At 38.3% G+C, this 13,222-nt stretch overlaps 1 protein-coding gene across 1 annotated transcript; it reads left to right on the top strand.

Annotated features, from left to right (window-relative positions):
• The first annotated feature begins 76 nt into the window (after window positions 1-76).
• Window positions 77-13,013, top strand: LeuRS (Leucyl-tRNA synthetase). The gene is made up of 5 exons (XM_076190293.1): window positions 77-243; window positions 3,092-3,292; window positions 4,245-4,454; window positions 6,408-6,682; window positions 10,141-13,013. The coding sequence occupies exons 2-5, from the start codon at window positions 3,092-3,094 to the stop codon at window positions 12,959-12,961; spliced, it is 3,507 nt and encodes a 1,168-aa protein (XP_076046408.1). The 5' UTR covers window positions 77-243; the 3' UTR covers window positions 12,962-13,013.
• The last annotated feature ends 209 nt before the right edge of the window (window positions 13,014-13,222 follow it).

The following is a 13,222-nucleotide window of genomic DNA, read 5'->3' as shown; positions in this document are numbered from 1 at the left end:
TCTGCAAATTCATAAAGAATGTTAAATTGGATTATAAAAGTTGATTTACAAATTTTAAGCTTGCATTAATTGCACCATTCTTCAAATGTTAAAATATCCAGACTTGTATTCACGTTTGTATTGGCACTACAGTGTGGACTGTCATGTGGCTCGTGCTGCAGTTCATGTGGAGCTATAGATTCTAATACACAATAGCCATTGTAGTCGTAATTTTTTATATTCAAGACAAAATTTGGTATCAAGGTAAGCTTATTAAGATTACAATATGAACGTCATAGTAAAGGACTGTGAGGAAACATAACGCCAGACTGAAAACAAACCCGGCTTGAGTTCTGCTGATGTAACATTTTGTAATTGTTACTGTATACATGGTTTATTAAACAGAAATCAACATTATCCTGTAAACCTAATAAGTAAATTGAAGCCTAAGACTATGATAGGTATAGATTAAAGAAAAGTGAGGGCCCAATTAGGTTTGCAAATATTTTACTTGTCTATTAGTATTATTAGCCCGGTAGAGATAATCATCCATAAAATCCAAACCCCTGGCCTAATTGACATGCAACTTGGCATATGAAGGTTTTATGGGTCAACAAGTCACCTGAGCAGGTAAAAAACAATGTAGGACCTTCCGTTTGTACTATTCTTATTAACACCTTTCATGTTGTCATGACCATGACAGCTATTGTGACTGTCAATTTATTTACAGATTCATAATCATCCATAAAATCCAAACCGCTGCCCCAATTGAAATGCAACCTGGCATGACGAGGGTTTATGGGTCAACAAATCACCTGAGCATGTCAAAAACAATGCAGGACCTTCCTTTTGTACTATTGTTACTAACACATATGTTGCCATGGCAACTTACTTAGCTTAGCCTTAGGCCTCTATATATCCACATCCTCGAACACGTTTCGGTATTATTTTAGTTGTGCACACCTGTGCAATATAACATTAGAAAATTAAATATTAATTTTGTAAATTATTATACATGAAAGTAATGTGCAAATTTAATATTGAAAGAAGCTGCTAGGATACAGTATGGATGCCATGCCAGTCTAGTCATTATCAGACGATGGCTTTCACATTGTGGACCAGGTGTTCCCAACTTCAGGTTGATAAGCGCTGTTACAAAGACAATAGAGCTTCCTTGGACTTTATAAGAGAACACAGAGTTCTGCCGTTGTCTGTTAATTGCCTGAGGTACAATAATAATCAGGCTATCAGCATCCAAGATGATGACGATGACCCGGATGATCTTTAGAATTTGAGGTACTAACACGGGTGGAAAGGGAGCTGGGAGATAGGGTTGATGAAAGAGTATTGGGATGGTTTGGACACATGGAAAGAATGAGTGAAGAAAGATAGTAAAAGAAGTGTGGAAGGAGTGAATATGAGGGGACATTACAAAAGAGAGGAATGTCTGTGGAGGAAGGACAGGAGAGGACAGAAGATAGGGGTGAATGGAGAAGGGTTGTGTATGGATGATGATGTGATGCATGAGGGGGAGTGGGTGGGGGATGGGGGGTGAGGAAGTATGTATGAGAAAAATTTGACGCAGCCCGAAGGGATTTCTCCCTGTCTTCTCCTTTTCTGCATGAGGGGATGGAGAGGGGGGTTCGCTGAATTTATGAAGCGGCCTTGCTGTGGATGTGCTGTGTCTTGCGACACTGCTTCTGACCCAGGGCAGTGGACAGGATGCAGGGATGACCCGTGATCCAGGAGGTGCCAAGATAAGCGGGAGGGTGGAGGGGAGTGGAATTTATAGGAAATGGAATGGGTGGGAGTGGTTTCTATGCCTTTTTCTTTTTGGCTACCCCCCGTGTAAGGAGGAAAAAGCCTTTGGTATGTGTGTGTGTGTATATGTATATATATATATATATATATGTTTTTTCCCATATACAAGGGATTGTTGGTAATATATTGTGCTGTGTTAAGTTCAGGAAGGGTGGGGGAGCAAATTGAGATCACAATAAAGTCATGGGAGTGTACATAGGTGGATCTGTTTCTCCTCCTCCTCCTCTTTTTCCTTTTCCTTTCTTTCTTTCCAAGGTGACGAGTTTCAAAGATGGATGGTAGAGAGATGAATCTCTGACATCTGTCTTGTAGGTACTCTTCATTGGCCATTGTTCTCATGATAATGGTAATAATTATTGCCTTGAGTTTCTTTGGAAACCCACAACCCCACAGGAGTTGGCAGCAGTCCTTTCTTCTTCTTCTTCATCTTCTTTGTCTTCTCTCCATTTCCTATGGTATGCTTATGTGATTGTTGGGAATATTGAGGGTTCTTGCAGTGATTGGCTTCCTAGTGTATAAGTTCAGTTGGGGTTATTTAGTATAAGCACTCATTATTGTAAATTCTTTGTATTTGTAGGATATCATTTGTGTTTGTAATAGTTGGGTACTATCCTCTGGATGTGTAGTCAAATGTAGTTTGTACGAATTGTTTGTATACTCTGATTCACAATTCTTTCTGCTGTCCAGGTACTTTTTAGTACCAGTATATTTAGTTTTCTGTTTGTTGCCATTGTTAGATCTGTAATGTATGGGCTAAAAGTCATTGTGTTTCAAAAGTGAAGTCCAGTATTTTAGGGGTTTTGTCCCATGGGAGTGGTTGATAATTTAATCTGACTCATGGGTGTTTCTTTCATGTATGGTAGTCATAGGTAAGCAATGTTAAGCTACAGTTACATCAGTCAACAGAATGGTTGGATTTCATCCAAGGTTGGGGTGTAAGCGTAGCTTTAAGCTTTGGTTATTCTTCAACCTTGGTCAAAATCCAACTGGATTGTTGCAATCCAACCATTCTGTTGGCTAGTGTAACTAGCTTTATTGATGATTTCTGAGGGGAAGCTGATATTCTATTTTGTCTTGCCTGTTCCCACCTACACATAGTTGTGTGCTCTCAGGTGGCTAGTACTTAATCTTTGGATAGTGTAAATTGTAATTAAAGTTGAACAAGTGTAAAAGCACATTTGAGAAAAGAATAGTAGGTGTTTATGATTTCTTGAAATATGTAGATTTCAACTCATTGGGTTTTTTGCAAAGCATTATTAGTGATTACTGTATCTTTTCCATATTCTTACAGATGAGTAGGAAGAAGTTAAATGAGGTATTAAATGTGGAGGAGGCAATGCAGGAAGCATGGCAAAAGGAACGCATATTTGAAGAGGATGCTCCACTTGGAGAACGTGCTGGAGGAGATGAGAAATACTTGGTCACTTTTCCATATCCATACATGAATGGCAGACTGCATCTAGGGCATACTTTCTCCCTCTCCAAATGTGAAGTAAGTTGGACCACACTTTTTCCCTCGCTAAAAATGATAAGTTGGATTTAATGTCATTTAAAACTATAATATAAAATTTAGTGGGCATGAAAACATTTGAATAGTTTAAGTAGCCATACTTGTACTGGTGATCCTGGCACACATTCCCAGAACCATAACTTTTACCATCTTCATAATAGACCTGACACTGCATCATTTCAGTGGGTCATTCAGTGTGCCACAGAAAGAATGTGTGGAAGCACCCACAGTACTTCCTTTTCAGGTACATTGGGAATGATTATCACTGTCATCCTGATTAAAGTTTACAACCTCCATACATATGTTATCCCTCTCAACTTCTCTGAAGTAAGGATGCTATACAGACTTTAGGGGAAAATTAAGAAGGCTGACTTGTTTGTAATGGAGGGTTGGGCTCAAATACAAGTGCCAAGATTCAAAGATACATTTACATTGATTTTTTTGCAGATACAAATATTCAAATATCTAAATCATCAAGTACAAATATGCAACTAAACATTCTCAAATACAAATGTAAATACAAGTATCAAATTGTGTTTGTGAACACATACATATTTGATCCCTTGTGTGACTATGAAAGTAAAAACCATATATTTTTATATATTTCTATCTATATCTTTATACCAAGGACTTTTTCCCACGTACAAGGAAGGTAGCCAAGTCAAAAGGCAAGTACCCACTCCCACCCATTTCACTCTCATTTACCACACTTCCCTCACTCTCATACTAGCTCATCATGGATGACGGGTCATCCCTGTATCCCGCCCACTGCCATGGGTCAGAAGCAATGCAGCAAGACACAGCAAATCTGCAGCAGGGCATATACTTCTATGAGCATGTATTGTAATATATACATGATACATGTACTGTATATTACAACATTAGAACATGTATAATATATAAGTAGGTGTACATGAAATAAAATCTTTTTCAGTTTGCTGTCGGATATGAGAGAATGAAAGGCAAAAAGTGTCTTTTCCCATTTGGACTACATTGCACAGGAATGCCCATCAAAGCAGCTGCTGATAAACTCAGGCATGAACTACAAGACTTTGGCTTTCCTCCAAAGTTCCCAGTAGAGTTGGAAGATGTAGAGGAAGGTCCTGCTGATATCAAGCTTGTGGATAAGTCAAAGGGCAAGAAGGTGAGTTCAGTTCACTACCCAGTCATGATTATGTCAGTCATTGCCTCAAGTTTTTGTTGAGGAAATATAATTAATGTTGATAGAGCTGTTGGATTGAGTCAAGAGACCAAGTGTCAGTCCTCTAGGGCTGCACCTCGAGTTGTTATTGTTGTTGTCATTCCCTAGATTGTCTGGCCAAGCCATACCATCTTCCTGTGGAATGCCATGGCTGGAACAGAGTTTTCCCACAAATCTTTTAGAGTGTATATTATGTTGTTGGCATGCATGGTTATGTACAATGCAGTCTTCCATAATGTGTTTTATAGTATGGGGTGAAGTGTTACATTCTGGGCAGTTGTCTGCAGTGTGGTAATCCAGTCTCCTCTGGTAGCTTAGAAGGGTTGGATAGTAGCTGCATCACAATCTGGCCAGATGGACTCAGTCCTTTCAGGGTAGAGAGGATTCAGAGGAATGGATATCAGGAGGTCTGGCATGCAGCAATGTATTGTCTTTCAGTTTGCTAATGGAGCAGTGAGTGATGCACCTCCAGTTGGAAGTGAGGGTGTTAATAGATTTCAAAGAGGGATGGAAGAGATAATTTTCTCTGGTCATTGTGCATGATTATCACTTCTATGGGCCTGACATTGGTCCCTTATATATGGAAAAAAGTAACAACTTTTGATTAGACATAAAGGTATTTGAATAATGTACAGGTTAATTAGAAAGTTCGTTTTATCTGGTTCTTCTCCTTTGATTACCTATACTACCCCACATGAAACCTATAGATAATACATCAAACCAGGTTAAACAGAAATACCAGAAATCTTAGATTGTAAAAACTTGGCCTCGTGTCAATTGCTTTTGTGAATGAGTGTTTTGAGCAGAAAATTGTGAGTCTGTAGCATCCTCCAGATGCAATTCTAGTTACCTGTAAAACTTAAGTGTACTCTGGATGCAGTTATTACAGTTACCCATAAGATTTCTTAATCCAATGCAGTGAAATTTTTTATTTGATTAATTTCATTTGTGGCATTTGAAGGTTTTTGCATATAAATTATGGAACACTATAGTAATGTTTTTATCAAGACACAAATGTACTGGTATTCAGTAACCTTGTTTACATATCAAAGTTTCTAATTTTCCTGGAACTAATCTTTAAATAATAATTGAAGTTTTAGTGAAAACCAATCAATGAAGGCAAACAAGAAGTTTCTGTGCATTGTTCCTTACAACTAGAATTGCATCCAGAAGATGTTACAGATTCTCAGGAGGAGCAAATGATCATGTAGGACCTGAAGGACCCATGGTCCTTTGTATGGTCATTATAGATATTAATGTAAAAATATAGGGCATATTTAATTATGACAGAAAAGGGGTTATCAGATGCATCAAACTTGCCACATATACGGAGAAATATATTGAGGTTATTAGCAAGTGTGACTAGGTCCTCCTTGTGTAAGGGTAGTAATTAGGAGGCAGAGAGAAATTGTGTGTGTGTGGAGGGGGTATCTATAAAACTTATAGAAATCTTTCCAGGTGTAGAATGGTTAATTGATTTGCTACTTGTTTTGATTGTCAGGTCAATTTAGGCTGTAAATAGCCCTGTCTTTTGATCTGGTTTGTAGGTTGCTGTAGAAGGCTATAAATCAGAAATTAGGAATTAGGTTCATTGGCAGGTGTGGAAGCCATGAAATGATGTATGTGTGTACCAAGCCTGCCATCCCCCTGTTAAAGGCTTATGATATGAACTGTCATTTTAATGGAATGGCCAATATATTTCTTTATATTTCAGATACTCAGAATATTTATATATTTTTTTTTCTTCCTCACCTTCTTTCTTTTTTTCCTCATCTCCTCCTTCTTCTTCCTGTTCTTTTTCACATTTTTCTTCTTCCAATATATATTTTATTTTATTTTTATTTAATTTTATTTATTTATTTTATTTATTTATTGATTTTCTATTCTTTATTACAGAGTAAAGCCGTGGCCAAATCTGGCACCATGAAGTATCAGTGGCAGATTATGAAGTCACTGGGGATGGATGATAATGAGATCAAGAAATTTGTGGACCCTTTGCATTGGCTCTCACATTTTCCTCCACTTGCCCAGAAGGACCTGACTCGGTTTGGCTTGCATACAGACTGGAGAAGAACATTTATCACCACAGACCAGAACAAATACTATGACAGCTTTGTTCGATGGCAGTTCATGAGACTAAAAGAAAGAGGGAAGATTGATTTTGGTAAACGGTAGGTATCATATGGGTCTTGTATTAGGTGAGGTCTAATAAGAGGTATACTTAATTATTTAGGGATGTGAGAAGACTAGGAATCACCCATCCATGTCCCCACCCCCACTTCAGTGAAATGAGGTATGTTGTGATGCAACCCCCCTCCCCATACATGTGGCATATACATGTAAAAAGTGGAATTTGAACAGGGAAAGAAGCAAGAATGAGGTTTGTCAAATGGGTTTTAATTGTGTTATGTAGTGGGTATATTACTTGGATATCCCTCTCATAAAGGGAGAAGATCATTGACCTTTGTGCATGCACGCGCACACACACACACACACACACACACATACATACATATACCAAAGGCTTTTTCCTCCTACATGGGGGGTAGCCAAAAAGAAAAAGGCATGCACACACACACACTGACCATTTACAGAATTCTGAAAGGGATGGAAGTCATAGACAGAGATGATTTATTTAAGTGTGATAAGAGAAAAACAAGAGGACATGAAAAGAAACTCAAAAAGAATAGTTATAGAAGAGATGAAAAATAATAGCTTCCCACACAGAGTGGTGGATATCTGGAATAAATGATGAGGCAACAGTGTGTGCAAAAACTATACAAGAATTTAGGAACAAACTTGATGCTGAAAGATACAAAGACAGGTCACTATGAGCATAGCCCCCTTCCCATGTAATACAACTAGGTAAATACACACACTTACACTAAAGAAATATGTTGGGAGGAGATGACAGTGAAGGGTGAAGAGGACCTTTGGGGAAACATACTACTTGACATGATGATTGAATACACAATGACTCGATGGATAAATGAAAATACTAGATATGGAAATAACGAAGAACTGTTGAGACTAGATTTAATATTTACATCAGAGCCTGAAATTGTGAATGAAATTGAAGAAAAGACACCAATTGGGAAGAGTGATCACATACTACTTGAGGTTGAACTAAAAGAGGAAATATATATGGGGAAAAACAAGAAACACAGAAAAAGAAGACTGATGCATAACAAAATGGACTTTGGGAAACTTGGAAAGTTCTTTCAAAAAGCGAGTTGGGAAAAATATGTACCAAAACAAAAACAGGAAAAGGTGTACATTAAGTACTGGTATAACAAAAAGTGTAGTGAGGGAAAGAATAGAAGAGGCAAAGATTGGAAAAGATGAAAAAAGGAAACTTAAAAAAAAACCCTGGAAAGTGGCAGATACATATCAACCTAAGAAATGAATATGTAGAAATACACAGGGAAGAAAAAAGAAACTGTGAAAAAGACATAATTGGCAAATATAAAGATCAACCTAAATTATTCTATAGATATGTGAATGGTAAATTAAAAAATAAATGGGAAATAGTAAAATTATGTCAAGGGAACATGGAATACACAGTATAGAAATGGCTGAAATTATGAACAAACATTTTAACCACTTCCATACAGTTAAGCCTACGTAGGCGTCATGAGGAGCAAGTGGGTACGCGATGATGCCGACGTCGGCGTCTTGATTATATTTATTGTAGTCGTACCTATGTAACCTCCATTCTCTCTAAACTGGCTTCATCATATTTTCTATGGTTATCAAAATTCACGGGTGAAAGAGAACGAACGATTGAGCACTGACTTTATTTTTTATAATGCGATTATTATGACGCAACATTGCACGTCGGGCAGCTAATGCTGCCAGATGTGCGATGTGCCCCGGAGTGAAGAGGTTAAATCTGTGTTCACTAAAGAAAACATACACAATTGGGATGAAGAAAGGGGAGAAAGATCCCCTCCAATGAGAGAAATAACTAGGACACAGAAAGAAATAAGGGACCAAATAATGAACCTTGATGTCAGAAAATTACATGGCCTGGACAGAATTGCAAACTGGATACTAAAAAATGTATAAATGAACTAATGGACAAAATATATAAGATAATAGATTGCTCACTCAAAGAAGGAAAGGTACTGGAAGACTGAAAATGCCAATATCGTATCAATATATAAAGGGAGAATCAAGGAAGACCTAACAAACTATAGACTGGTCTCCCTTATAAGTACAATAGCCAGAATTTGAGAAAGTTATCAAAATTAGATGGACAAAACATCTGGAGGAGAACAATATACTAAATCTAAAACAATTTGGATTTAGACAGGGAAGGTCGTGTGCCACAATTTTGATATGTTTCTATTCAAGATTAATAGATATAATACAAGAAAGGGATGGATGGACAGACTGTGCTTTCCTGGACTTACAAAAGGCATTTGATAAAGCACCACACAAAAAATGTAAGGAAACTCAAAACAACAAGAGATGTACAAGGAGAACTGTTGAAATGAATGGAAGATTTCTTGCATGGAAGAAAAATGAGAGTGGTGCTCAGAGATAAAAATTCTACTTGGGAAGAAATGATAAGTGGAGTCCCACAGGGTTCAGTACTGGCTCCAATAATGTTTGCTATATATGTAAATGACATGGATGAAGGTGTAGAATGTTACATGAAATTTTTTGCTAAAGAAAGTATGGAAAAATATTGTGAATCACTACAGAGAGATCTGAACAAGGACTAGGAATGGAGTCAGAAGTGGGAAGTGGACTAAAACATTAAGAAATGTAGTGTAATGGAATTTGGAAAATATATATATATATATATATATATATATATATATATATATATATATATATATCAGGACAATATAAAATAGGTGCAAAGGAAGTAAAGAAAATTGGTTCCAAGAAGGACCTAGGAGTAATCACCAAAATCATGTCCCCAGACAAGCGGATAAACAAAATTGTCAGAGAAACCTAGTTTGTTATAATCAATAAAGGTGGCTTTTAATTACTTGGATGAGGAAATAGTAAAGGAAATACTAGTCACACTGATAAGACCAAGACTGGAGTACACAGCAACACTATGGACACCCAGTATAAAAAAGAATATAAAGAAAATAGAATCTAAAGAGCAATGACAAGATAGCCCCAACACTTTCAAAACTGACATATGAGCAAAGATTGTTTAAACTGGAACTACCAACCCTGGAACAAAGAAGAGAAAGAGGTGATCTGTTAGCCATTTATAGAATTATGAACGGTATGGAAGTCCTTGATAGAGAAAACTTATTAAATTGGGACATGAAAATAAACTCAAAAAGGACACTTATGGAAGAGATCTGAAAAAAAAACAGCTTTCCACACAGAGTGGTGGATGTCTGGAACAAATTGGATGAAACAATAGTGTGTGCAAACACCATACATGAATTTAAGAACAAACTAGATGTTATGAGATACAAAGATGGTACACAATGAGTATAGCACCCCTTCCCGTAGAATATAACTAGGTAAATACAACTAGGTAAACACACACATACACACACAATGTGAAGAAAAGCATGTTCAAGGTGTTAAGATTTTATAGTTTAGTTTTGCCTTCTGTCTCTGTTTGTTGTTTAAAGAAGTACTTTCCTTTCAGGTATACCATCTTCTCCCCCAAAGATGGCCAACCATGCATGGATCATGATCGGTCATCTGGAGAAGGAGTAGGTCCCCAAGAATACACCCTCATTCTCATGAAAGTTCTTGAAATGAAGGGCAAACTAGCATCCTTGGGAACTAAGAATGTGTCTCTTGTAGCAGCAACTTTACGCCCAGAGACCATGTATGGGCAGACTAATTGTTGGCTAGGACCAGATGTCAAGTACATTGCAGTGAAGAGCAGGAATGGGGAAATATATATCTGCACGAGAAGAGCTGCAAGGAATATGGCATACCAAGGGATGCTTGCTGTTGAAAATGAAGTCCAACCACTTCTTGAATTGATGGGGACTGAATTGATGGGGTTGAAACTCAAGGCTCCTCTGACATCCCATAATGTCATTTACACACTTCCGATGCTTACTGTTAAGGAGGACAAAGGTACAGGTGTGGTTACATCTGTTCCTTCTGACTCTCCTGATGACTATGCTGCCCTCACAGACATAAAGAACAAACCTGCCCTGCGTGCCAAATTTGGTATCACAGATGAGATGGTCAATGTGGATCCAGTTTCTATCATAGAGGTTCCTGAGTATGGAAAACTGAGTGCCCCAACCATTTGTGAGAAGATGGGTATTGTGTCACAGAATGATAGAGATAAACTTCAGGAAGCCAAAGAGAAGGTTTATTTAAAAGGTTTTTATGAGGGAATTTTGCTTGTTGGAAAGTATGCAGGTCAGAAGGTGCAGGATGTTAAGAAATCCATCCAAGATCTGTTGTTAAGCAGTAAAGAGGCTGTGATTTACAAGGAACCAGAGAAAACCATTATTTCTCGTTCTGGTGATGAGTGTGTTGTAGCACTTTGTGATCAATGGTATCTTGATTATGGTGAGCCCAAATGGAGAGCCACAGCCGACCAGTGCCTTGAGAATATGGAACTCTACCATGAAGAGGTAAGGAAGAACTTTGAGGCTTCGCTAGACTGGCTGCGGGAGCATGCTTGTTCTCGCCAATATGGTCTTGGCACACGCTTGCCTTGGGATGAGAACTGGCTGATTGAATCTCTATCAGATTCAACAATCTATATGGCTTATTATGCAGTGTCACACATACTCCATAAAGACTATGATGGTACTGCTGGAAATGACTATGGCATACAACCAAATGACATGATACCCGAGGTGTGGGATTATATATTCCATCAAACCAATGTGCCACCTAAAACAAATATTAAGAAAGATGTGGTAGAAAAGATGAGAAGAGAGTTTACATATTGGTATCCTGTAGATTTGCGAACATCAGGGAAGGACCTCATACCCAACCACTTAACATACTATCTTTACAATCATACAGCCATCTGGCCCAACCAAAAAGATAAATGGCCCAAGGCAGTTAGAGCCAATGGACATCTGCTGCTCAACAAAGAGAAAATGTCAAAATCAACAGGTAATTTCCTTACTCTGAGTGATGCTATGGAAAAGTTTGGTGCAGATGCCACAAGACTTGCTCTTGCAAATTCTGGAGATTCTATTGAAGATGCTAACTTTGAAACAGATGTTGCTGATAATGGCGTTCTGCGTCTGTGGACATTAATGGAATTGGTCAAGGAACTCCTGGCTGAAAAAGATACAATGAGGAAAGGTGAAAGCACTGTTATTATTGATCGGATGTTTGCTTCAGAAATGGATGCCAAAATAAGAGAGACTGATGAGAATTACAAAAAGATGATGTACAAAGAGGCATTAAAGTCAGGTTTCTTTGAGTACCTCAATCTTTTCCATCAATATCGTGAAAGATGCCTTGACCAGGGCATGAAGTGGGACTTGGTTCAGCGGTATCTTGAAACCCAAGTGCTTCTCCTTGCCCCCATTACTACACATGTTTGTGACTACATCTGGCAGAAGCTGCTGAACAAAGGGTCAAGTATTCTGCATGCAAGGTGGCCAGAAACTGCTAATCCAGATCTTGCTTTAGTCAAAGCCTCAAAGTACTTGGCTGATGCCTCCCACAGGTTTCGTGATAAGCTCAAGAATTACATGGCTCCGGGGAAGGCAAAAAAGGGAGTGGAGGCTGCTGTTCCGAGCAAGCCATCTCATGGCACCATTTGGATTGCAAAAACTTTTCCCAAATGGCAGAGCATCATATTGTCAACGATGATGGAGATGTATAGAGCTAATGGAAATAACCTCCCAGACAACAAAGAAATTTCCAAGAAACTTTCCTCCATTGGAGATTTAAAGAAGTACATGAAGAAAGCCATGCCCTTTGTTCAAGCTGTCAAGGACAAAATGAAGATCCTTGGTGAAAAGGCTCTTGTCACAACTTCAGATTTTGATGAACGCAGTGTACTAAGTGAAAATATTGATTACATCTGCTCTACTTTAGACTTAGAAGGAATTGAATTTAAATGGACAGAGGACTGTGACAACGAAAGAACCAGAGATGATGTAGTTCCATTGGAACCTCATATGACTTTTAGTACAGCAGAAAACCTGCCATTAGTACTAGTAAACCCACAGCCTCACATGGGTTTGTTTTCGTGTACTCTTCCAGTGTACAACAATGACACACCAACAGCACTTATTGCAAGACTGAAGAGGCAAGAAAAAATGGTCAAACCCTCTGCCGCAGTCACTCTTCACAATTACAAGGATCCCATTTTGGGTCCTAGAAAGATTCCCATTCTCTCAGAACCTCTTAAAGAGGCTGTTCAGATGAAAGATGGCACTACACTTGTATTGAAGGATAGTCAGCTTCATATTTCTTGCAATGGCTCAACACAGTACCTAGGCAAACAAATCCTGTACTACTTGAATTAACACTAAATAATATTATATTGTTTAAAGCAATAAAAGTGTATATTGGAAAGAATTAGTGTTTTCTCTTGCCATGAATTTTAAGTGGATGAGGTGGATGGATGGGGTGAAGGGGGCTTTGGGGAAGAGGGGAATGTCTGTTGAGGAAGGACGGGAGAGGACAGAAGACGGGTGAATGGAGAGTGGTTGTATATGGATGATGTTGTGATAGCATGAGGTGGAATGGGCGGGTGGATGGGGGGTGAGGTAGTATGTGTGAGCAAA

Source organism: Oratosquilla oratoria, chromosome 9, assembly GCF_046742065.1.
Source record: "Oratosquilla oratoria isolate Oo_2021 chromosome 9, ASM4674206v1, whole genome shotgun sequence".
NCBI classification, from domain to species: Eukaryota; Metazoa; Arthropoda; class Malacostraca; order Stomatopoda; family Squillidae; genus Oratosquilla; species Oratosquilla oratoria.
Note: the sequence above shows the minus strand (reverse complement) of the source record. Positions and strands in the feature narration are given on the sequence as shown.

Bases quoted from the DNA above. Each gene is read 5' to 3' on its own strand.
- LeuRS (XM_076190293.1), top strand. From the start codon at position 3,092: ATGAGTAGGAAGAAGTTAAATGAGGTATTAAATGTGGAGGAGGCAATG. The intron at 3,293-4,244 runs GTAAGTTGGACC...AATCTTTTTCAG, and splicing joins TCTCCCTCTCCAAATGTGAA to TTTGCTGTCGGATATGAGAG. The intron at 4,455-6,407 runs GTGAGTTCAGTT...TCTTTATTACAG, and splicing joins ATAAGTCAAAGGGCAAGAAG to AGTAAAGCCGTGGCCAAATC.